The sequence below is a fragment of the Microcaecilia unicolor genome, chromosome 7 (assembly GCF_901765095.1).
Source record: "Microcaecilia unicolor chromosome 7, aMicUni1.1, whole genome shotgun sequence".
In the NCBI taxonomy this organism is placed as follows: Eukaryota; Metazoa; Chordata; class Amphibia; order Gymnophiona; family Siphonopidae; genus Microcaecilia; species Microcaecilia unicolor.
The window spans coordinates 308,692,309-308,718,998 of NC_044037.1; the positions used below are offsets into that span (position 1 = coordinate 308,692,309).

The 26,690-nt window shown below is 43.1% G+C and overlaps 1 protein-coding gene across 5 annotated transcripts in view; it reads left to right on the forward strand.

Moving 5' to 3' along the window:
* The window catches only part of ATG9A (autophagy related 9A), a 110,812-nt gene that overhangs the window by 29,264 nt on the left and 54,858 nt on the right, over window positions 1-26,690 (forward strand). For 4 of the 5 annotated variants that reach the window (XM_030210019.1, XM_030210016.1, XM_030210017.1 and 1 more), the window contains exons 5-7: window positions 9,311-9,375; window positions 15,125-15,286; window positions 24,946-25,087. In XM_030210019.1, coding sequence (XP_030065879.1) covers window positions 9,311-9,375; window positions 15,125-15,286; window positions 24,946-25,087 — 369 coding nt within the window. The remainder of the gene's footprint in view (window positions 1-9,310; window positions 9,376-15,124; window positions 15,287-24,945; window positions 25,088-26,690) is intronic. The other variant, XM_030210020.1, reaches the window with a different exon arrangement.

The following is a 26,690-nucleotide window of genomic DNA, read 5'->3' on the forward strand; positions in this document are numbered from 1 at the left end:
ATTTTGATTTTATGTATGTATATTTTGTATAACGCTGAGACATTTGGATTGTGCAGTGTATAAAAAATGTTAAATAAAATAAAACTTATACATTGTAAATTAATGTCACTATACCCTTCATTTCCTGGTTCCATATACTGTGCATGTTTTCTATTTTTTTACTTCTGAGTTTTGGTTTTATTAATTGGTTTCTTTATGCAATTGCTTTTAGTGTGCATTTGTGAATGTATTACTTAGATTGATATTTATATGTTTAAATGTCATGCTTTAGTTATCAGAACATAGACCAGTCAGACCAATGGTCCATCTAAAACAATATCCAGCTGCCAACAGTGGCCAATCCAGGTCATAAGTACCTGGCAGAAACCCCAATTAGTAGCAGCATTCCATGCTACCAATCCCAGGGCAAGCAGTGGCTTCTCCATGTCTATCTCAATAACAGACTATGGACTTTACCTCCAGGAACTTGTCCAAACCTTTTTTTAAGATACGCTAACCTCTGTTACTACATCCTCTGGCAGCAAGTTCTAGAGCTTAACTATTCGTTGAGTGAAAAAATATTTCCTCCTATTTGTTTTAAAAACATTTCCATGCAATTTCATTGTGTGTCCCCTGGTGTTTGTACTTTTTGAAAGAGTGAAAAATCAGTTTACTTTTACCTATTCTACACCACTCAGGATTTTATAGACCTCAATCATACCCCCCACCGTCTCTTTTCCAAGCTAAGGAGCCCTAACCTCTTGCCTTTCCTCATATGGGAGGAGTTCCATCCCCTTTATCATTTTGGTTGCTCTTCTTTCAACCTCTTCTAATTCCACTATGAGGCGTATTTTCAAAGCACTTAGCCTCCCAAAGTTCCATAGAAACCTATGGAACTTAGCCTCCCAAAGTGCTTTGAAAATATGCCTGTATATCTATTTTGAGATACGGTGACCAGAACTGAATGCAATACTCAAGGTAAGGTGGTACCATGGAGCAATACAGAGGCAATATAATATTCTTGGTCTTATTTTGCATCCCTTTCCTAATAATTCCTATTAGGAGTACCACAAGGATCACCACTATCACCGATCCTTTTCAGCCTCATGATGACCCCACTAGCCAAGGCCTTATCCATCCAAGGCCTTAACCCATTCATCTACGCTGATGACGTTACAATATACATCTCCTACAAACATGATATGGCAGAAATCACCAAATGAAATCAAGCTCAGCTTAAACATTATGGACTCATGGCAAATGCATTCCAACTGAAACTCAACACAGAAAAAACACATTGATCATCTCATCCCCAACACAATACATACAACCCGCAAACATGAACAACCCAGGTTACACCCTACCTATCTCAGACAGCCTGACAATTCTCGGAGTAACAATCGACCAGAACCTCTCATTAGAGAACCAAGCGAAATCCACCATAAGGAAAATGTTTTCCTCAATGTGGAAACTCAAACGCGTGAACCATTCTTCCCGAGGGAAAATATTTCATAACCTGATACAATCAAGCCACTCAGACTATTGCAATGGAATTTATGCAGGATGCAAAGAACAAAAGAAACTTTAGACAGCCTAAAACACATCAGCCAGGCTTATATTTGGAAAAACGCATTTTGAAAGCGCAACCCCTCCGAGGAAAAAGTGCACTGGCTCCCAATCAAAGAACATATCGCTTTCAAAATCTGCACAATAGTTCATAAAATTTTTTACGGCGAAGCCCCCGGGATACATGACAGACCTCATCGACCTGCCAACCAGAGACACTATGAAATCAGCACGATCATACCTAACCTCCACTAACCTAAGCAGCAAAGGGCTCAAATACAAATCAACGTATGCATCCAGCTTTTTCCTATTTAAGCACACAACTATGGAACGCACTGCCAAAGTTAGTAAAAACTACGCTCGACCCCCTAGACTTTCCGAAAATACTGAAAACAAACCTGTTTAGAAAGGCATACCCCCACCGACCCATCATAAAAAACCTGAAACACCGGCAACATAACAAAACCAAAGACCGTAATGGACATATCCTAAATCTGCCTCTTCCTCTCTAAGTTCCCCCAATGTATGTACCATACACGAACCTCATTCTACCACAATATCACCTTGTATTTGTTCATACCGGAACTGGCAAACGCCGTTACGGTACTATGTAAGCTACATTGAGCCTGCAAATAGGTGGGAAAATGTGGTATACAAATGTAACAAATAATAATAATAATAATTTTGTTTCCTTTTTTGGTCACCACTGCACACTGGCAGAAGATTTCAGCGTATTGTCTGCAGTGACACTTAGGTCTTTTTCTTGAGTTCTGACTCCTAAGGTGGACCCTAGCATCAGGTAACTATGATTCGGATTATTTTCCCCAAAGTGCAATCACTTTTGCATTTGTCCACATTAATTTATCTGCCATTTGGATGCCCAGTCTTCCAGTTCCCTAAGATCTTTTGCAATTTTTCACAATCGCATGCCGTTTGACAACTTGGAATAGTTTTGTGTCATCTGCAGATTAATCGCCCTCACTCGTTCCATTTTCCAGATCATTTATTAATATGTTAAATAGCACCATTCCTAGAACAGATCCCTGTGGCATTCCACTATTCACCCTCTTCCATTGAGAAAAGTGGCCGTTTAACCCTACTCGCTGTTTTCTGTTCAATAGCTAATTCCTAATCCACAGAAGCACTTTCTACTTTTTTCAGGAGTCTCTCATGAGGAGCTTTGTCAAAGCTTTCTGAGAATCTATATTCACTAAGTCAACCGCTCATCTTTATCCACATATTTATTTATGCCTTCAAGTGAAGCAAATTGGTGAGGTATGGAAATACTTTTAAAACAAATAGGAGGAATTATTTTTCACTCAACAAATAGTTAAGCTGTGGAACTCTTTGCCAGAGGATGTATTAACAGTGCATAGTGTATCTGGGTTTAAAAAAGGTTTGGGAAAGTTCCTGGAGGAAAAGTTCATAGTCTGCTATTGAGACAGACATGGGGAAGTAACTGCTTGCCCTGGAATTGGTAGCATGGAGTGTTGCCATGATTTTGGTTTCTACCAGGAACTTGTGACCTGGTTTGGCTACTGTTGGAAACAGGATACCAGGCTAAATGGACCATTGGTCTGACCCAGTCTGGCTACTCTTATGTTCCCTGGCTGAATCTGTGCTGACTTTGTCCCATTAAACTATGTTTGTATATGTGTTCCATAATTTTATTCTTTATAATTGTTTCCACTATTTTCCCCAGCACTGAAATCAGGCTTACCAGTCTGTAATTTTCCAGATCACCCCTTGACCCTTTTAAAAAACTGGCGTACATTGTCCACCTCCCATTTCAGGTACTACAGATGATTTAATGACAGGTTACATGTCCTAACAACAGATCAGCAATTTCATGTTTGAGTGCTTTCAGTACCCTGATGTGTGTGCCATCTGGTCCAGGTGATTTATCACTCTTTAACTTGTCAATTTGGCTCAGTACATCTGCCACGTTCACTGAGATTTCTTTCAATTCCTCCTCATCGTCACCCTTGAAAACCATTTCTGTTACAGGTAGATCTCTTATATCTTCTTCCGTAAAGACCAAAGCAAAGAATTCATTCAATATCTCTGCTACAGCCTTGTCCTCCCTGAGTGCCCCTTTTGCTCCTTCAAGATCTAATGGTCCCATGGATTTCCTCTCAGGTTTTCTGCTTCTGATATACCTGAAAAGCAAGTTTTTCTTCATATTTTCTTTTAGCCTTCTTTATCAGTGCTTTGCATCTAGCTTGACACTGCTTATATTGCTTTTTACTTTCTTTTATTCGTTTCCATTTTCCATTCTTTGAAGGATGCCTAATGATTGAATCACCAACTATAACATCTGGGCAGAAGCTCGTAAAGACACATCCTCGTTGCGAGAGGATATTTCAACCCTAGTGGGCAGGTCCTAGCTGCAAAATTGGTTCCTACTTCTCCAGGGTGATTCTCTACTTTTAGGAATCCTCCCTTCTCCAAAGCAGCACAGAAGCTGCCACACTGGATGTGGGACTTCTCTACAACATCCCTGTAGGCCTCCTCTATGTACCTCTCTGTCTCCCTCAGCAACTCTGCTACTCTAGCCTCAAGAGAACGGACTCATTCTCTGAGATCTAGGAGCTCTCTGCATCGAGCACACACATATAACCGCTCACCAACTGGGAGATAAACATGCATGTAACACTCAGTGCAAAAGACTGGATAGCACCCCTGTTGCTACTGGACTGCTATCTACATCTTAGTATTATTGTGTTGTTTAAACTTCTTAAGATACTAGGGATATGGTATATTGTGTGATTTATTTAGTGTTTACTGCTCAGAAAGTAATTAAATGTAATTAAAACTCTAATGAAAATCCCCTCTTGTTATCCTAATTAGAAAAAAATGACTATTAGTTAAGACTATAAATGAAGAGATGTGCTAGGGATGGTCGAGAGTTGGGGAGGATGGTGGGAATAAAGACTGAACTAGGCCTTGCTGTGCCTTCTAGAGGCTATCTGTTTATACTGTGTGTTGTAGTTCAAGTAACAATGTGCTTGCCAGGGGCGAACCCACCCAGTTTGGGTTCAGGCCCACCCAGCAGTGGAGCACCTTCATCAGAACGGCAGCGGAGGGAGCAGGCTGATCTCCAATCCTGCATCTGCTTCCCAGACGCTGCCGACCACCGCCGCACGATCCTGCATCTACCTCCCCCTGTCTCAGCAGCAGTGGACCAGCGGTAGCGATTCATGCTGCCTCCTACTTCTAACCCGGAATCATCTCCTCTGCCGCTCCCGCCCCCATTATTACAACTTCCTGTTTCTGCTGGGGCAGGACGCGGGCGCGCGGCAGAGGAGATGCTTCCGGGTTAGAACGAAGCAGGAGGCAGCATGAATCGCTACCGCTGGTCCGCTGCTGCTGGGACATAGGGAGATAGATGCAGGATCGTGGTGGCAGTGCAGACAATGAAGGCCATCCCAGAGAAAATGCTGAGGTACACCTGCAGGGCTGCCAGGCCATGGGCAGGGGGATAATACTGGATCCAGGGTTGGAGAAAAGGGAGAGAGACGCAGGACAAAGGGGGGGGGGGGGGGAGAGTTTTAGGAGGCCACCCATCCTAACTGTGAGCCCACCCAAAATGATAGGTCTGGCTACGTCACTGGTGCTTGCCTGCTCTAAATGCTAATAGCATGCAAATGCATGCTAAACAGGGACAGTAGTATTCCTCCCCAGTGCTCAGCAGGCAGTGCACCAAGCTAGCGCGCTGCTACCACTGTAAACCCTACACCAGCTTGGAGCATTGGGGAGGAATGGGGAGCCCTGTCCAGCATGCATCTGTATGCTAGCATTCCCCCATCCATCCCCAGTAGAAGATCTGCAGCCTCTCCCCCTTCTCTTGACCAACTCGACCTCGATGCCACCCCCACAGGGGCCCCAATCCCCTCCACCCCCCTGACAGGCTGGAGTTCCAGTGGAGCTCCAGTCCCCACCTGGTGGTCTAGCGCCCTCCCCCCACCTGGTTGTCTAGAGGTCCTGACCCCCCGTACTTTGACACAATGGAGGAGGAAGTAGCTCTCCCTCCTCATTCCAGTACCGCCTCCAAAATGGTGGCACCCTGCCCAGTGCATCCTGGGATGTGCTGGGCAGGGCTTCACTACCATGTAAGTTTCTCCTATGCCCAGGCACAATCCTCCCTCTGTTCTGGGGCTTCTGATCATCGGGCTGTCAGAGCTTCTTAGAAAGAAAGATTCCTGAGACCTTTCCTCTCTTTGTACTTTTGAAGCTTAAGAGTAATCAGATTGCCCTAGTAACCTTTGCAGCTATTCTATTTTCCTCACACCTTAATTAGCACTTAATTCAGTTCAGTAGCACTGCTACCTCGCTTCTAGGCAAGAACAGAAAGTAACTTTCTGTTAAGACAAAGTTTATGCCCTGCTACTATCCTTTTTAATACACTTGCCTGTTACAGTTAAGTTTGTGCCTCTAGAAGAATGTTTCAGTTTAAAACTATGGGGAAAAGGGTTGTACCCTATGGAAGCTAGTTAATAAAGCTTGCTTCTTTTTTAAATGAACTGAACTAGGCCCTGCTGTGCCTTCTAGAGGCTGTCTAGAAGACACAACTATAAACCTACCTTACCTCTTTTAAACCCTAACCTTTAAATCACCAAAAAGCACAGAGTACAAAAAAGTTCATTCTTCTTCAGACCTTTTCAGAAAAGTGGGCCCTGAGGGTGAAACATGGGCCACATTGGGTACTCGTGTTATTAAATATATTTCCTGTGAGAGCTTTACTCTGGAATCTGTTGTTTTTTTTTCTGCATTCTACACTATTTGCGGATCTGAAGAGCCTGTCTTGCTTTGCTGCCTTATATGAATATCACTCAGTAGTTCTCAGTTTCCCCATCTGGTCATATATCCACTCATCGTAAATGGTCTGAAGAGACTCAAGGAAAGAAAATTAGTAGGTAAGATTTCATTTCTCTTTTAGTTTAAATCTATTTTATTGATGGAATAACATCAAATACAGCAGTTAAATCACAGTGAAACATTTCTTGAACATGTAATTCCATACATTTTCTTCCCCCCCCCCCCCTTTCTCTTCCCTCCCCCCAACCCTTCCCTTCCCTATACCCCAACCCCATTCCAATCCCAACGTTATGCAAAAACTCCAACAAGTGCTTACCCATATTAAATCTCTAACCCACTTAATCCTTTATAGAGCATAAGGTCGCCCACATAACAAACTCTGCTATGTCATAAAAAAAAAAAAAAACTTCCAACAGTGCCCCACTCCTTTGATGTCTTGCTAACAAAGATGCGCAAGGGGCTTTTGGCTCTTATAGCCCCCCGTCGCAGTAGGTCACCACTGTGGAATACATGTTCATTGAACCCTTGTTAATATTTGCCATTAGGATTTACGCATATTATGACATTATATACTTGCAACAAATCAAACTCAAAACTTGAACATACCTTTCGACAGCACTCCCAATGCCAATTAAACATTATCCCGTACTTTTTAAATTACTTCCTGGGGGTCGGTTTAGACTCTGGAACCCAGATGAGAATAATATTTAAAGGCATTTGTGTAGGTAAAGCATTGCTTTACTAACAGAAATGACCTGTTATAAAATTTCCTTACTCGATATGTGGATAGATATCTGCGTGTAGAGCCTGTATACACATATGTTAATCCACTGTTTGAAGAGGTATTTCAGAGGGCAGATCCAGCGTGGGGTGTGCAGGTATGCAAAGTTGGCCCTTGCAATAGGTGTCTGCACTCTATGGTAAAAACAGAGCAGATGCTAGGACTGCACAGGCTTTGTACTTATTGCACAGAAAAAGCAGATGCAAAAAATTAACATGCTTTAGTAAAAGGGCCCTTAAATTACATGAAGACACTAGAATTAGATAATTATTCGCAGAGATTTACATCTGCTTTTTCTGTGCAGTAAATACAAAGCCTGTGTGGTAAATGTCAAGGGTGTGGCCAGCATCTGCTGACCCACTTTGCATAAATCACCATAGCACAATTGCACCATCTGATCATGCATTTAAAATGGCTACTGTTCAAATTGAAAAGACAAACCCAATCATGAACACCATGCCCATCCGCCCACTCCTTCCCCAACCACATCACCCCTCCCCCCCCCCCCCCCCCCCCCCCCCCACATGCCTCCCCGCAATTACTGTAGAATCTCTGGTAGTTTTGCAGCTGCAACAGGAGTGATCCCCCTCTACTCCCATCCCATTGTGGCCTGGGTACAAAATGGCAGCTATGACCCCCTAGACTCTCTAGAGGATCAATTTGCTAAATAGGGGCAGTTGTTCCTTATTTGGCCGATTGACCCCCAGTGGTAGTACCTGTGAGTCTACTGCTAGGGGTTTTAGCCCCTATTTTGCCCTGGGCAGCAACAGGGCAAGAGTATTGGCCGGGGCAGGAACCATCCTCATCTAGACTATTGGTGCTACCCTGGTAAGTGCCAGAGAGGGTGTGGGGGAGGGTGACATATTTGGTCTTGGAGTTGTTTAAATCCAAGGGAGTACATTGGGAGGGGAGGAGGGGGGATCAGTATAGTGTTTGCAATCACAGTTGTCTTTTTTGATTTGGACAACAGCCATGCTATCTGACTACCAGTAACACATGTGCACATAATGCTACTTTTGGAGGTGGTATTTTGTGCACATGCGCTATTAGAAGCCCTGACAGTGTGTGGTAACATGCCATGTGCTAGCTGTCAGGGCAGGCTGCATCCTATCTCCTCCCATAGCCTTCTCCAAGTCACACTAAACAACATAGGAATTTTACAGTGCTGACTGGTTTTAGTGTGTGGTACATGTGGGGGCAGGTTCATGCTAATGGTCATTGTGTGCTAAATTCTGCACTGACTGCTCAGCGCACAAATCAAAAAATGTGTGTACCCCAAAGAACAGACATAAATGTACGCACATAAGGGGTGATTTTCAAAACAACTTATGTGGTTGGAAATGGTAACAACTGCGTAAGTGCTTAAAAAAAATCTATAGTACATGAACTGATTATCTTGTATGTATACATAGTTAAGTACATAAGTATTGCCATACTGGGACAGACCAAAGGTCCATCATCCCAGTATCCTGTTTCCAACAGTGGCCAATCCAGGTCACAAATACCTGGCAAGATCCCAATGATATCTCTTAACTGGAGTAATGTCAGCTTAGGGAGTGACCATAGACGGTCGGTAGCCAACTGTTTTGGGGAGGCTAAAGGGGACGGAGCTTACCTCTGTCTCCGTGGAAGGGACGTCACTGCCATGGCGGAGCTTACCTCCGTACTCTCCATGGAAGCGACGTCACGTTGCTGCCACGGAAGTAAAAAAGATAACATGCGCGCGGATGGCGGGCTGGGGGTCACAAAACGGATGTCCACGATTGGGCTGGGGAGGCTTAGCCTCCCCAAGCCTCTTATACAGGGCGCCTATGGGAGTGACACTCTAGGACACATAGAGGAATGATGCCTCAAGATGCAGCTTAAATCCTCATGGTGCCATGGAAACTTTTATTTGAGTGATGGTTTATGACAGCATTCTTAACTGTAGACCTTGAGAGCCAGAACAAGTCTAATGGTCTGGGTGACCAAACTAGGCAAATGAATTTAGTTTTGAAACTGTCTGTTTGTAAATATATATGCTGAAAATTCACTGTGGATGTCCTGAAAAACAGAGCACTCTGCACACTTTATTAAGAACCCCTGGTCTGAGGTTCTTCTTATTGGTAAGGAAGGGCTCCAGCCTAGAGAGATTGAGAAGCTGATATCCTTAACAGATGTCTTCAGGTATATAATCTGCACCAGAAGAATGGTTTTACCTGCATGCTCATTGGAGAGATTTTCGAGTTAATGTGCGTATCTTTCTCTCTCTATCTACATATGTGATTATGGTGCTCATTTTCAAAGCACATAGACTTACAAAGTTACATAGGTTACCATCAGGCTTAGTTTTGAAAGAGAAGGGCGCCAATCTTTCGACACAAATCGGAAGATGGGCGTCCTTGTCTCAGGGTCGCCCAAATCGGCAAAATTGAAAGCCAATTTTGGGCATTCCCAACTGCTTTCCGTCGTGGGGATGACCAAAGTTCCCGGGGGCGTGTCAGAAGCATAGCGAAGGCGGGACTGGGGCAAGCTTAACACATGGGCGTCCTCGGCCGATAATGGAAAAAAGAAGGGCGTCCCTGACGAACACTTGGACGATTTTACTTGGTCCTTTTTTTTTTTACGACCAAGCCACAAAAATGTGCCCTAAATGACCAGATGACCACCGGAGGGAATCGGGGATGACCTCCCCTTACTCCCCCAGTGGTCACTAACCCCCTCCCACCCTAAAAAATTTTTCAATAATTTTTCCAGCCTCTATGCCAGCCTCAAATAAAATACCCAGCTCCATGACAGCAGTATGCAGTCCCTGGAGCAGTTTTAGTGGGTACTGCAGTGCACTTCAGGCAGGCGGACACAGGCCCATCCCTCCCCCTACCTGTTACACTTGCGGTGGTAAATGTGAGCTCTCCAAAACCGACCAGAAACCCATTGTACCCACATCTAGGTGCCCCCCTTCATCCCCAAGGGCAATGGTAGTGTTGTACAGTTGTGGGGTTTGGGGGGCTCAGCACACAAGGTAATGGAGCTATGCACCTGGGAGCTTTTTCTGAAGTGCACTGCAGTGCCCCCTAGGGTGCCCGGTTGGTGTCCTGGCATGTGAGAGGGACCAGTGCACTACAAATGCTGGCTCCTCCCACGACCAAAGGGCTTGCATTTGGTCGCTTATGAGATGGGCGTCCTCGGTTTCCATTATTGGTGAAAATCGGGGACGACCATCTCTAAGGTCCACCTAAATGTTGAGATTTGGGCGTCCCCGACTGTATTATCGAAATGAAAGATGGACGCCTATCTTGTTTCGATAATATGGGTTTCCCCACCCCTTCGCAGGGACATCCTGTGAGGACGTCCTCAGGAAAACCTGGGCGCCCCGTTCGATTATGCCCCTCCATGGGACTCATTTTCAAAGCATTTAGACATACAAAGTTCCATATTAACCTATGTAACTTTGTAAGTCTAAGTTCTTTGAAAATACATCTCCATGTCTATGTGTGTGGTGGAGCTGTGTGTATGTCTCTTCCTGGACATAGCGTGGGGTACTTTCTTAACAAGGTACCTTTATGAAGTATCCTAAAAAAGTGGCTATTTTATGCTATTTTGTAAAGGAATTTAAAGAAAAATATTCCTAAAACCAAAGGGATAGGTGGAATATAAAAACTGGAAAGAATAATAATAGTAAAGGAAGAACATGGGCAGGCTACAGGAGGGTCTCCCACTTATGCATCTGCAGGTCCTTGTGACTCTGGACAAGTCATTTAACAATCCATTGCTCTAGGTACAAAATAAGTACCTGTATATAACATGTAAACCGCTTTGATTGTACCCACAGAAAGGGGGTATATCAAATACCATCCATAGAAACATATAAAAAAAGAAGGCAGCTAAAACCATAAGGCCTATCCAGTCTGCCCATCTATGCCATCTACCAAAGCAGCCTCCTGTTCCTCTTACTGTTTTTTCTTACAAAATGTGAGGTTCTCTGCCTTGGCCTTTATCTTAACCATTAAGAAACTCCAGACTGCCCAAAACACCACTGCCAGACTCATATTCGGAAAAGCGAAATATGAAAGTGCCAAACCCCTTAGAGAAAAATTACATTGGCTCCCATTAAAAGATCGAGTTGCATTCAAAATTTGCACCTTGGTTCATAACATCATTTATGGAGAGGCCCCATCTTACATGTCTGACCTAATAGACCTACCAGCAAGAAATAACAAAAGTTCATCACGCACTTTCTTAAACCTCTACGATCCCAACTGTAGAGGACTTAAATATAAATCTGTACATGCATCTAGCTTCTCCTACATCTGCACACAACTATGGAATGAATTACCAAATACCATAAAAACAACGCATGATTTGACAACCTTCCGGAAACTACTAAAGACTAACTTGTTCAAAGAGACTTATAAAAAGAATCCTCCATAATGAATTAACTCCTAAACTACACCAAAACTAACTTTATTGAACTCTCCTAATTTGATTACTTTAATCGTATTCTCATTATTGAACATTATATCTTGTCCTGCTCTCATCTATGTTATGAATTACCTATTTATCTACTTCTAGTTTTACCTAATTTTCTTATGCACCTTATCCTATATAATAAAACGCACCACTAACATTCTGAAGCTGACTGCATGGCTGAGGCATTCCTGCTCTCTCTGTCCATCTCCTGAATTGACATCACGCACTTCCGGGTTCGTCACAAGCAGAAGTGACCAACCACACAAGGTTTCTCGGCTTCAGAATGTTGGAGGTGCATTCTATTAAATAGGATTTGTCAGTTCCTTGAAGCACAGCCAGAGCTCAGCGTCCTGCACAGTAATGCTCAGACACCAGAGAGAGAGGGGGGGGGGGGGGGGGGCCTGACACCAGAGAGGGAGAGGGAGGGGGGCCTGACACCAGAGAGGGGTGTCACACACACTCTCACACAGTCTCTCTCTCTCACAGTCAATGTCTTTTTCTCTCTCACTCTCACACACTGTCTCTCACACACTCTATGTCTCGCACTGTATCACATTCACTTTCTATGTGTCACACAGTCACACACTCTCTTGGTCTCATACACTCAGTCTCACAGAGAGTCTGTGTCTCACACACACTCTCTCTCTCTTGCACACACTGTATCTGTGTGAAACACACTCTCAAACTTTGTCTCACATACACACTTGCACACACTCTCATTCTCACGCACACACTCTCTCTCTCTTGCACACACTGTATCTGTGTGAAACACACTCTCACACTTTGTCTCACATACACACTTGCACACACTCTCATTCTCACGCACACACTCTCTCTCTCACAGACACACTCGCACCCAGATTCACTCTCTCTCACACACACACACGCATTCACTCTCACACACAGTCACTCTAACATACAGTCTCTCAAACATACACACTCCAAGGAAAACCTTGCTAGCGCCCGTTTCATTTGTGTCAGAAACGGGCCTTTTTTACTAGTTTGTAATATAATCTGAACTTCTTATTCTGTGAATGTGATTGCCATTGCAACATAATGTAAGCCACATTGAACCTGCAAATAGGTGGGAAAATGTGGGATACAAATGCAGCAAATAAATAATCTTTAACAGGCCTTTCCCTTTGTACACTGTCACATTTAGGTGCCTACTGTTACGCCAGATTGATGCAACGTATGCAACGGTCTGTGCCAGAGCCGGTGGTTGGGAGGCGGGGTTGGTGGTTGGGAGGCGGGGATAGTGCTGGGCAGACTTATATGGTCTGTGCCCTGAAGAGCATAGGTACAAATCAAAGTAGGGTATACACAAAAAGTAGCACACATGAGTTGTCTTGTTGGGCAGACTGGATGGACCGTGCAGGTCTTTTTCTGCCGTCATCTACTATGTTACTATGTAAAATGATTAAGTTTCAAGTTTATTTAGTCTTTGATACCATCCAATGAGACAACTTTTGTAGGCGGTGTACATTGGAGGTAGAACGACTCTCATATCCCTTTCCGTAATTCCTAGTATCCTGTTTGCTTTTTTGGCCACCACACATTGAGCAGAAGATTTCAGTGTATTATCTACGACACCTAGAGCTTTTTCTTGGGTGCTGACCCCCAAGGTGGACCCTAGCATCAGGTAACTATGATTCGGATTATTCTTTCCAGTGTGCATCACCTTGCATTTGTCCACATTAAATTTAATCTGCCATTTGGATGCCCAGTTTCCAATTTCCTGAGGTCTTCCTGCAATATTTCACATTCCTCACTTGTTTTAACAACCTTGAATAGTTTTGTGTCATCTGCAAATATAATTACCTCACTCGTCCTTTCGATCTCCATATCATTTGCAAATATGTTAACTAGCACTGGTCCCAGTACTGACCCCTGTGGCACTCCACTGTTCACCCTCCTCCATTGAGAGAAAAGACCATTTAACCCCCCTGCCCTCTGTTTTCTGGCCAATAACCAATTCCTAATCCACACCAGAACTTTGCCTCCTATCCCATGACTCTTTAATTTTCTCAGGAGTCTCTCATGAGAAACTTTATCAAAAACTTTCTGAAAATCTAGATACACTACATCAACCGGCTGACCTTTATCCACATGTTTATTCATGCCTTCAAAAAAGTGAAGCAAATTGGTGAGGCAAGACTTCCCTCAGCTGAACCCATGCAGACTCTGTCCCATTAAACCATGTTTGTCTACGTGTTCTGTAATTTTATTCTTTATAATGGTTTCCACTATTTTGCCCGGCACTGATGTCATGCTTACTGGGCTATAATTTCCCGGATCACCCCTAGAACCCTTTTTAAAAATCAGCGTCACAGTGGCCACCCTCCACATTTAGGCTGGTAATATTCATCATCTAAGGGAATAAATCCTATCTAGGTCTCTCTCCCTATAGTAGTTCCTATAAATTAATGTAATCCATCCCAGCACTTATCCATATATCATCTCTTAGTAGGAGGGCAAATACCCAGACATCGGGAGTGATGTGGAGAGAAGATAAGGAAAGAAACCAATAATAGAAAATCTGCAAAAAAAATTAAGATACTAAAATATCATTAATATCTTAACATCTTTATCAACTAAGACATAAAAAGGGGGGGGGAGGATATGTAAAGAAGAAAAAGATTTTGTAAGGGTGGTGCTGTCAATGGATCTGCAGACAAATAGTTTGGTTTAAAATGAAATGGATAAATATGGGAAGGCCTGCACAAACAAATATGTTTTTAACAGTAATTTAAATTTTAAGAGACAATTCAGTAATGAACAGATTAACCTGCATAAAATTTGCACCTGTTCCAAAGAAGGCACAAATGTATGCGTGAGCTCTATGCATGTAAATGCACATTTGCAGCTTCACCCAAACTATAACCCAGGGAAGAGCTGTGTGCAGAAAAGTACACTTTTTCTTGACACATGTATAGCTGCAAACAGCAGTATAAAAGGCAATTTCCACACGAAGAACATGCATTATGGACTAAATTCTGATAAATAAAATTAGTACTAAGCGCTGTTCTATAAACTGTGCTCACAGTTGGGTGCTGGGATCTGCGCCCAGTTTTGGGCACGAGGATTTACACCGACTGAAACCTGGTGTAAATTCTCACACCTACATTAGGTGCAGATATCCCTTATTCTGTAACACTACGTGCAAATTCCAGGAATGTCCCTGATCCACCCATGGCCGCACCCCCTTTTCAAATCTGCGCATAAAAAGGCACGTACAATTTTAAATTAATGCCAATTAGTTCTGATAATTGATTATCAGTGCTAATTGACTTGTATATCAAATAAATTGGGTGCGTGGCCAAATTTGTGTGCACTCTTTTCAGCCACATATAGAATTAAGGTGTATATGCAGAAAATCTTTCTAAAATTATCCTCTGTGTGTATATACTTGTCTTCTTGAAAATGTGCGTGCTGTTCTGGGACATGGTGTACAATTATTCATTTCTTGTATAGCTCACATGCAGGCCTGAGCATCTTTATTTTACCTTCCTCTCTGTTCTTCATTTGCAGACAATTTATCTTTGTGGTTACCTTCAGCACTTTCCTTATTAGTTGCATCGATTATGACATCCTCTTTGCAAACAAGATAGTGAATCACAGCGAATACCCAAGTGATCACATCAAAATAACACTGCCCAATGCAGTTCTACCGCCCAGTGTCTGCAGCAGCAGGTAATGGCATTTGTCTGTTTCTGACTTTGTCAGGAGATAGCAAGTGATGAGATATACAATGCAAAGTGACTGTTCCTGGGGCAGCAGTTTGAGTCCGGTCTGGTTCAGCTGAGAAGGGGGCTAAGAGTGGAACTCGGGGGCTGAAAAGGGAAGCAGGTGGGAGCTGGGGCAAATTGCTGAACATGGATGGGAGGGAAGGATAGGGGGCAAAGGAGAATCACTGGACGTGGATGGGAGGGGAGGCCAGAGGAGAATCACTGGAAATGGATGGGCGGGGAAGACAGGGGAGAGACGGGAATCACTGGACATGGATGGAGGGGAGGGCAGGGGAGACAGGAGAATTGCTGGACATGGATGAATGGAGGGGAGGGCACGGGAGAGAGGAGAATTGCACTGGACATGGATGGATGCAGGGGAGACAGGAGAATAGCTGGACATGGATGGAGGGGAGGGGAGAGATGAGACTCACTGGGCATGGATGGATGGAGGGGAGGGCAGGGGAGAGTGGAGAATTGCTGTACATGGATGGATGGAGAGGAGGGCAGGGGAGAGTGAATAATTGCTGTACATGGATGGAGGGGATGGCAGGGGTGAGAGAAGAATCACTGAACATGGATGGAGGAGAAAGAAGACAGAGGAAGGAGATGCACATGGATGGAGGGGAGGGGAGATAGGAGAAATGCTGGACATGGATGGAGTGGAGGGAAGACAGAGGAAGGAGATGCACATGGATGGAGATGAGGGAAAGAGAAGAGAGGAGAAAAACTGCACATGGATGGAGAAAATAGGCAAAAGCTGGATCCACTCTATATCTCCTCCAGTCAAGTCTGCGGAGGCCCTACTTTTACTTATGGACCCTTTTTTTTCACGAACAAGTCCCAAAAAAGTGCCCCAACTGCCCAGATGACCACTGGAGGGAATCGAGGATGACCTCCCCGGATTCCCCCAGTGGTCACTAACCCCCTCCCACCAAAATAAACCCCACTTTACAAACTTTTTTTTCCAGCCTGTATGCCAGCCTCAAATGCCGTACCCACCATCATGACAGCAGAATGTGTTCGATCCTCTCACAGCTTTTCCCTGGGTCAGATGTGGCTCTCGGGTGCAGTACAGGGTCACATCAGCATTGCATTGTGGTGGGTGTAGGGTATTGGGCTCCGTGATTTCATTAGCTTCTGTTACAGTCTCACGATGTTGGTAGTTGGTAGGCTCTTCTCCCATAGTGCTTTTCCCGCTGCCTACTGGGTCAGAGTGTGCCCTGTTTTGTTTCCGGTAGTCCATGAGGTAGTGGCCATTTTTGTAAGCCAGTTTTAGATCCCTTCCATGTGTTAGCCACATTAGAGAACTTAGTTCTTCCCTTGAATGTGGCTGAAAGAGGGCATTGTACAGCATTCTGCCAGCTCTGACCTGCTAATCTCACTACCAGGGAGACTCGTTGCCAGTGGTGGGGCCAGTGGTATCTGCAGTTAACTGTGAGTAAGCGTGCTTATTCCAATAAAGGACGTTTTCGGAGAGATTAGTCTTCAGGTGTAAACTGGTGTGCCAATGTTATACAGCAGTAACAAGTCCTAGAGGCCTGCGTGTATGCAGGTCCCTGGAGCACTTCTAGTGGGTACCGCAGTGCACTTCAGCCAGGTGGACCCAGGCTCATCCCCCACCCCCCACCTGTAACACTTGTGCTGGTAAATGGGAGGCCTCCAAAACCCACTGTACCCACATGTAGGTGCCCCCTTCACCCCTAAGAGCTATAGTAGTGTTGTACATTTGTGGGTAGTGGGTTTTGGGGGAGGGGGGTTGAGAGCTCAGCACCCGTGGTAAGGGAGCTATGCATGTGGGAGCTTTTTCTGAAGTCCACCGCACTGACCTAGGGTGCCCAGTTGGTGTCCTGGCATATCAGGGGGGCCAGTGTACTACGAATCCTGGCCCCTCCCACGACCAAATGGCTCGGATTAGGACGTTTTTGAGCTGGGAGTTTTTAGTTTCCATTATCGCTAAAAAAAAACAAACGCCAAGCTCAAAAACGTCCATTTTTTCGAAAATACGGTTCGGCCCGCCCCTTCACGGACCCGTTCTCGGAGATAAACGCCCATGGAGATAGGCGTTTCCGTTCGATTATGCCCCTCAATGTCTCATCCTGTCATCACAATACAGCACAAACAAACCAAATACTATAAACACACCAGATTACACCCTTCCGGTCTCAGACAACCTGAAAATTCTGGGAGTCACAATTGATCGGAACCTCACATTTGAAGACCATGCGAAAAATACAGCAAAGAAAATGTTCTACTCAATGTGGAAACTTAAAAGAATCAAACCTTTCTTCCCAAGGGAAGTATTCCGTAGCCTAGTACAATCAACGGTACTAAGTCATCTAGACTACTGCAATGCCATTTATGCCGGATGCAAAGAACAAATCATTAAGAAGCTTCAAACTGCTCAAAACACAGCAGCCAGACTCATATTTGGGAAAACGAAATACGAAAGCGCCAAACCCCTAAGAGAAAAACTACACTGGTTACCATTAAAAGAACGAATTGCGTTCAAAGTTTGCACCTTGGTCCACAAAATCATCTACGGGGAAGCCCCGACCTACATGTCAGACCTCATAGACTTACCTACTAGAAACGCAAAAATGTTGTCATGAACATACCTCAATCTCCACTATCCTAATTGCAAAGGGCTAAAATATAAATCCACATATGCGACCAGTTTCTCCTACATCTGCACGCAGCTATGGAACGCACTACCGAAGGCCATAAAAACAACGCAAGATGTAACTATCTTCAGAAGCCTACTGAAGACAGATCTTTTTCAAAAGGCATACAATAAACATTCATCTTAAATACTAAATAATAACACTATACACGTTCTACATAAAACCGAAACCTTTTTCACATAACCAAAGATCAAGCACTACCTCATGTCGAATAGGCTCTCTTATATAGTAGATGACCTAATGTATGTTACAATCCAATTTCATACCTCAGAAAACTTCATGAATACCTTATTGTATTCCTCTCTACCATGATCTACTCCATTTATGTTATGTTCCATGTACATTCCATTGTATATTTCTTAACATGTATGTCCGCACACTAATGCAATACCATATGAATTCTATTACCCGGAAATGGCATCCGCCATTATAGCAAACGTAAGCCACATTGAGCCTGCAAATTGGTGGGAAAATGTGGGATACAAATGCTACAAATAAATAAATAAAGAGGAATCTGTGAAGATGACAGAGTTAAAAATAATACTGTTTACGTTAGATAAATAATAGTCTACGAAAAGAAGCTTACTCAGAGGGAATAGAGAGAAGGATTTAAGAATCAACTGTTCTGAAATATACTAAACAATCCGAGAGAGTGGCAGCCATAGTTAAAAAACATTGGAGCATACTACAAACACATGACGTATTAAGAGAACAAAATCTAATGATATCATATATAAGAAATACTAATTTACAAATTCAATGCGAAGAAATGCAAAGTGATGCACTTAGGGAATAGAAATCCACGGGAGACATATGTGTTAGGCGGGGAGAGTCTGATAGGTACGGAGAGAGGGATCTTGGGGTGATAGTATCTGAGGATTTGAAGGCGACGAAACAGTGTGACAAGGCGGTGGCCGTAGCTAGAAGGTTGTTAGGCTGTATAGAGAGAGGTGTGACCAGCAGAAGAAAGGGGGTGTTGATGCCCCTGTATAAGTCGTTGGTGAGGCCCCATCTGGAGTATTGTGTTCAGTTTTGGAGGCCGTATCTTGTTAAGGATGTAAAAAGAATTGAAGCGGTGCAAAGAAAGCTACGAGAATGGTATGGGATTTGCGCAACAAGACGTATGAGGAGAGACTTGCTGAACTAAACATGTATACTCTGGAGGAAAGGAGAAACAGGGGTGATATGATACAGACGTTCAAATATTTGAAAGGTATTAATCCGCAAATGAACCTTTTCTGGAGATGGGAAGATGGTAGAACGAGAGGACATGAAATGAGATTGAAGGGGGGCAGACTCAAGAAAAATGTCAGGAAGTATTTTTTCACGGAGAGAGTAGTGGATGCTTGGAATGCCCTCCCGCGGGAGGTGGTGGAAATGAAAACGGTAACGGAATTCAAACATGCGTGGGATAAGCATAAAGGAATCCTGTGCCGAAGGAATGGATCCTCAGGAGCTTAGTCGAGATCGGGAGGCGGGGCTGGTGGTTGGGAGGCGGGGATAGTGCTGGGCAGACTTATACGGTCTGTGCCAGAGCCGGTGGTGGGAAGCGGGACTGGTGGTTGGGAGGCGGGGATAGTGCTGGCCAGACTTGTACGGTCTGTGCCAGAGCTGGTGGTTGGGAGGAGGGGCTGGTGGTTGGGAGGCGAGGATAGTGCTGGGCAGACTTATACAATCTGTGCCAGAGCTGGTGGTTGAAAGGCGGGGATAGTGCTGGGCAGACTTATACGGTCTGTGCCCTGAAAAGCACAGGTACAAATCAAAGTAGGGTATACACAAAAAGTAGCAAATATGAGTTATCTTGTTGGGCAGACTGGATGGACCGTGCAGGTCTTTTTCTGCCGTCATCTACTATGTTACTGTGTAATTCAGATGTATGGACTGATAAGGAGGAGGTTTTGGTCTATCATAAAAGATGTGGGAAATTCTGTATATGCCCTAGCATCATTGAGGGATCGATACTGACCTGGCAAAGTGGGCAACAACAAATACAGGTCCCAGTATACTGCGACTCTACCAATGTGATCTATGCTTGCAGATGTCCATGTAGTAAATTGTATATTGGACACACATCCCTCAAATTTAAGACAAGAGTAATTGAGCATAAACATGGGATACTGCATAGAAGATTGGAAGCCCCAATGGCACAAAATTGTATAGAGAAAGGACACACGTTTGAACAAATGGGCTTCATGGTGATAGATAGAATCCAAAAGGGCAAGAGAGGAGGGGATGTTAAAAAACAGCTCTGGGAAAAAGAACAGAGATTTATTTTTCAATACAATACCATTGCGCCAGAGGGCATGAATAAAAGCATTGAATGGAAAGCATTTTTTTAATAGAGCTTGGCCCTTTAAATTAAAATCGAGTGCTTATTGGTTGACACCAAGACAAAGTGTTTAAAAAAAAACTGCGGCCATCTTGAGGCTAGAAATCGTCCTAGGATAATTCAGCATGAAAGCTTTTCTTCCTGAAGCAGCAAGAAAAAGTTTGCGAAACGAGCCGTTGGAGGAGAAAGTGAGGACGAGAATCTTTCACAGCACGGTTGCAAAAGAAAAAAAAACGGCAGAATGATAGAGGCTTGAGAGTGTTAGAAGAAAAGGCTAGCAAAAGAAACCAGCAGGAACAGCTGAGAAGAAAGGTATCCGAGAGCTAACTGAAAGGAGAAATTGCCACTCACCAGATATATAAGAGCCCGCTAGAAAAGTGGAAAAGAAAGAGAAAATACCAGCAGGAGCTGGCAGGAACTGTTGAGGGTTTTGATTTCAATGACTAAAGGAAAAAAACGGCAGAAACAGCTAATGTTAACGATACTAGTTAGTTCGCTGAAGAATTCGCCAGGAACAGCTGATAAGAATGGTATCAGAAAGCTAGCTGGGATACTCTGCCATGCTGCCTTGCATGGCATAGTAGTCTGACTGTGGTATTTTGCAACAATTGTAATTTCTTGATAGAACTATTTTTCAGTGCGCCTGTAAAAAAAAGGCCTTTTTGTAAATTTTTGCCAAAAATGGATGTGTGGCAAAATCAAAATTGCCTCGCATCCATATTGGATCTGCGACCTTACCGCCAGCCATTGACCTAGCAGTAAAGTCTCACATGGTAACCAGGCAGTAATGGCCTATGCACGCCAAATGCCACTTGGCGCTTGTCCGGTACACGCGGGCAAAAATAAAAATGATTTTTCAGCCGCACTTATCGAGCGCATGCCGAAAATGAAATTGCTGCAAGAGCCAAGTGATAGCTGTGCGGTAACTCCATTTTGGCACGCGTTTGGTGCACGTTGGGCTCACGTAGACGCTTATGTGGCTTAGTAAAAGGGCCCCGATGTGAATAAAATATGACTTACCAGCCTCTATGACAGCCTCAGATGTTAAAGTCAAGTCTATTAGAGCAGCATGCAGAACCAACAAACCCCGCAGACAGGGCAAGGATTCGTTAATGGAAATGTATAATTTGTCATCTAAACAATTGTCCGATGTTCAATTGGAAGTTTTGAGATTGGGATTATCTTTTGTGCCCTCTACACGATATGTCCATTTAATAGTCGATTGGATTTATATTGATTTTTTAGAAAATTAAGGTTGAATTTGTTTTTTTAAGGATCACAGGATGAAAGATGGTGATCTTACAGAATTTTCTAAGTGTCAATCTAAATGGATTCCCCCTGCACAATGTGATCCAGTCATAGCGACATTTCAGCAATTAGTAATGATCGAATTCCAGGCTCTTGAATCTAATCAAAATGAAGTATTTCACAATTTAACTAGACATCAGCAACAAGCGTTACAACAGTTACAAAGTGATAAATCCCTAGTAATCAGTAGGGCGGATAAAGGGGGCAGCGTGGTTATTATGGATAAAGTTATGTTTCAGGCAGAAGCAGAAAGGCAATTAACAGACGTTAAGTATTATCGGAAATTATCAGGAGATCCTATTGAAGCTTATAAGGAGCAAGTAGCAAAATTAATAGGACAAGCGACAACAGATGGTATTTTGTCGTCTAAGGAATCCAGATATCTTTATAATGAATCTGCAAGGGTCCCCATGATATATTTTATTCCTAAGATCCACAAATCCATGTTGCCCCCCCCCCCCCCCCCAGGTAGACCAATTGTATCAGGGAAATATTCCCTCTTTGAACCATTATCCCAATACGTTAACTTTCATATACAGGAATTTGTTCCAGAAATCACTTCATAAATAAGAGACTCCACACACTTAATACGTATATTGAATGATACATTGATACCGGAGAACACACCCATTATTTTTGTCTCACTGGACGTTAATGCGTTGTACACTAATATACTACAGGAGGGTGCCAAATCTGTTATATCAGAGTATTTGCATCAAACAGGATTAACGCTACCGCATCAAAAATTAATTAAAGACATGGCAGCGCTAGTGATAGATCATAATTATTTTAAGTATGAGCATAAGTACATAAGTATTGCCATACTTGGGACAGACCAAAGGTCCATCAAGCCCAGCATTGTGTTTCCAACAGTGGCCAATCCAGGTCAAAAATACCTGGCAAGATCCCAAAAAAAGTGCAAAACATTTTATGCTGCTTATCCCAGAAATAGTGGATTTTCCCCAAGTCCAATTTAATAATGAATGGCCTATGGACTTTTCCTTTAGGAAGCCGTCCAAACCTTTTTAAAACTCTGCTAAGCTAACCGCCTTTACCACATTTTCTGGCAATGAATTCCAGAGTTGAATTACACGTTGCGTGAAGAAAATTTTTCTCCGATTTGTTTTAAATTTACTACTTCATAGCTTCATCGCATGCCCCCTAGTCCTACCATTTTTGGAAAGTGTAAACAGATGCTTCATGTCTACCTGTTCCACTCCACTCATTATTTTATAGACCTCTATCATATCTCCCCTCAACCGTCTTTTCTCCAAGCTGAAGAGCCCCAGCCGCTTTAGCCTTTCCTCATAGGGAAGTCATCCCATCCCCTTTATCATTGTTGTCACCCTTCTCTGCACCTTTTCTAATTCCACTATATCTTTTTTGAGATACGGCGACCAGAATTGAACACAATATTCGAGAAGCGGTCGCACCATGGAGCGATACAAAAGCATTATAATGTATAGGCGCCGACTCCGTGGGTGCTGTGGGTGCTCGAGCACCCCTAATATTTTAACCCGCCTTCGGTTCCAGTTCTTCCAACTCCAGCCAGCCCGACCTGCCTGCCCTTTTCTCCCACAACAGCCCTCTGTCCTCGCCTTCCTGCTGCTCAGAATTTAAAACTCATCTTACCTCGGACCTGGCAGCAGTGAAAGGCGAGCAAGCTCAGCTTCAGCCTTCCCTTCTCTCTCAGCTTTGGTCCCGCCCTCGGTATAATGCTTCTCAGATGTTAGCATTATATATGGCGATTGTTAAATATTGGGACATTCTGAAGGTACATTCTGTTTTTCAGGAGAGACCAAAATTTGCTTATAGAAGAGGATGTAATTTAGCTGAATTAATGTCATTAACACGAAGTCAATTGAGGGAAACCAGCGATGGGGGAGGTTTTAATGTTTGTTCATCATGTAGCTATTGTAAATATGATATAGAAGGTAATGCTCTTTTCAATCAGCATAGGCCAAAGACATTTTACTTAGAAAATCAAGTAAATTGTTTATCTGAAGGGGTAGTGTATGTTATAATATGCCCCTGTGGCAAATGGTATGTGAGACAAACAAGTAGAAAATTAAATTGAGGATTGGAGAAAATGTCGCTCAGATGCGCCTCTTGTTAGCCATTGGATGGAAATGAAGCACTCTATTCAGGATTTGAGATTTTCAGTTTTGATACATGTTCATTTGTCCTGTGGTGGCAACATTTCACAAAAAGTGTTAAAAATACAACAGCGAATGATCTTCACCTGGTAAACGTTTCATCTGTTTGGGCTTAATAAAGAAGTAGAATGGATGGAAGTGAAATGATTTAGGTAATTGGTGTTAAATCCGTGTAATGACGTAATGCAGTAATTGGGCAATAGTCTTTATTTAAGAACTGCCCGAATACACATGCTTCAGCATTCTTTGGCAGTTGAGTTCTGCTTTTTCCATCCTGATCAGGATGTGCCGAAAATTGCATATGATGGACAGTGTGTTTTATTAATATGATAAAACATTTTTATGTAGATTGATCAATGATAGGTGTTGATATAATGTTAACATTTACTCCTATATTGGTTTTTATTGTTGATAACAGAGTAGTCATTGCTCAGCGGTGGCGATATGAACTGCTCCTGAGGACGCCTATTGGCGACACACAGTCTTGTGTAGAGCTGTTGTCAAGGTTTTCCTTCTTCTGTGTGTCCTGGGGTATTTAAGGTTGCGGGTTTGTAGTTGTTATGTTGAGACGAGAAGATCAGGCAGTGTGTTTTTTCAGTGTTCAGTTTCAGTTGGAATGAGTTTGCCCAGGAGTCCATGATGTTCAGAAGTGTAAATTGTGTATGATGGACAAGTTTGTTCTATAGTCTGAACAAAATGGGCAAAACAGTCTTTAAAAAGATGCAGTGCCTTTCCTCTGTGTGTCCCAGCCACAGGTAGTTGGGGCCGGACACACAAAAGAAAGGCTCTGCTGGCCAGAGAGAGGCCACTTTCACCACAGCCTATGCTGGTAATGCGCTACAGATGCCAGTCCTGGACATGGAGAGGAAGGGAGAGGTCATCTTCAGGTGGCCCCTATCATTGGGCAGCCCTGGGCATTTTGCCTGACTCGTTCAATGGTAGATTCTATGCCCCTCATGACAGAGTGTAATCTGCATGGAGTGGCAGGTGTGGCTCTGGCTGCCTTATTGGGCAGTCTAGATGGACCGTGCGTGTCTTTATTTGCAGTGGGAAACCATATTACTATGTTACTGTTTAAGTAACGCCAGAGTTGCTGCTGTTTCTCAGCACATTAACGGCTTTTTGATTTTGTTGTTTTATTTTACAGAATACAGAGCAATGGATTTCTAATTTTCATCTTAGTAATTGCAAGTGTTTTCTGGATCCATCGACTGATTAAATTTATTTACAACATTTGCTGCTACTGGGAGATTCACTCTTTCTACGTTAGTGCTCTCAAGATCCCCATGGTAAGAATCACTTTTATATAATGTGCTCTCAGAGTTCCTTTTACTAAACTACATGAAAATTTCCGATTACTGTGTGTTATTGGCCAAAATTTCCATTGCTGCGCACATACATTTGTAGAATAGTAACTTTTGTGCCTAAGTGGTGGTCTGCAAATACCCACTTAACTTAGACAGCATACATTTACAAGGGTGGAGCATGGGAGTGATAGGTGGGTCCTTAGTTACATGTGTTCCTGACATAGTTAGGCACACGCACTTAACACCAACTCCATGGCTTGCATAAGTGCGAGTGTCTGAGTTTAAGCATGATTGCTACTGTTCAATAATGGAACCTAAGTGCTTCGGTTCCTTTATAGAGTAGGCTCTTACCACGGGCCCTCTGGGTGCCCAGTTGGAGGCAGCTAGTTATAGAATTGCCCCAGTTAATGCATTGCAGATAATGAAGATGCACTTAATGTTACCTATCAAGATTTATTTAACTTTTATATGATTTAACTATGTTTTATATATGTATATATATCTTTTTTGATTGATTTTGTTATCACATTTATATCCTGTGTTATATATGTAATCTAAGCAAGTTGCAATAAAACATTTTATAAAATTAAAACAATACATAAATATCACAATTAAGTGAAAACATTTACTGGTCGATATTCAAAACAATTTAACTGGCCTGAAATGGCTGCTGACTGGTTAAATTGCTTGTACAGGGCTATCCATTAATTTTCAGTAGCACTTAACCAGTTATAGCTGCTAAAAATTACTAGTTAGCACCTAAGTGAAAGCCGGCTACTCTGGAAGCGTTCTAGAGGCAGAGTTGGCACTTGGCTGGTTAAGTGCCAGGGGGACCGCATAAAACACAGTCCTATCTTTATGCAGCAACCCATGGCCATTTGTTAGCCTGCATCGCGTAAATTGGGTATTCAGTGCTGAAGCCCGGACATAGCCCGGAATTGAATATCCAGGAATAACACCGGCAGCAGTCGGCAAAACACTTACCAACATTATTCAATTTATTTTGTAGTTCCAAAGAAATATAGTACCGTACATCTGATTCTTAACAGTCAACAAATTTCTCAGGGTTCGGGAGGAGGAATTTGGGCTGGGTCCTACGGATTTCTTTCATTATAGACAAGTTTCATAATTTATTCGCAGAAAGGCCCTTACAAATTTAGCACATGAGGAGATTTTCTTGGAGTGGGTGGTGAATGGGAGTAGTGGGTGGGGTTGTATTTCTACATTCTATCGAGCCTTGGTACAACAACTTTCCCCACCTATTATATATATTTTTATCTGGGAGGGTCTCTTAGGGTGTACTTATGAACCTGATGTATGGGAAAAAAAATTTTAAACATCTTCTCAAGATCTCTATTACTAGTAATATGGTGGAGAACAGTTACAGTGGGGGAAATAAGTATTTGATCCCTTGCTGATTTTGTAAGTTTGCCCACTGACAAAGACATGAGCAGCCCATAATTGAAGGGTAGGTTATTGGTAACAGTGAGAGATAGCACATCACAAATTAAATCCGGAAAATCACATTGTGGAAAGTATATGAATTTATTTGCATTCTGCAGAGGGAAATAAGTATTTGATCCCT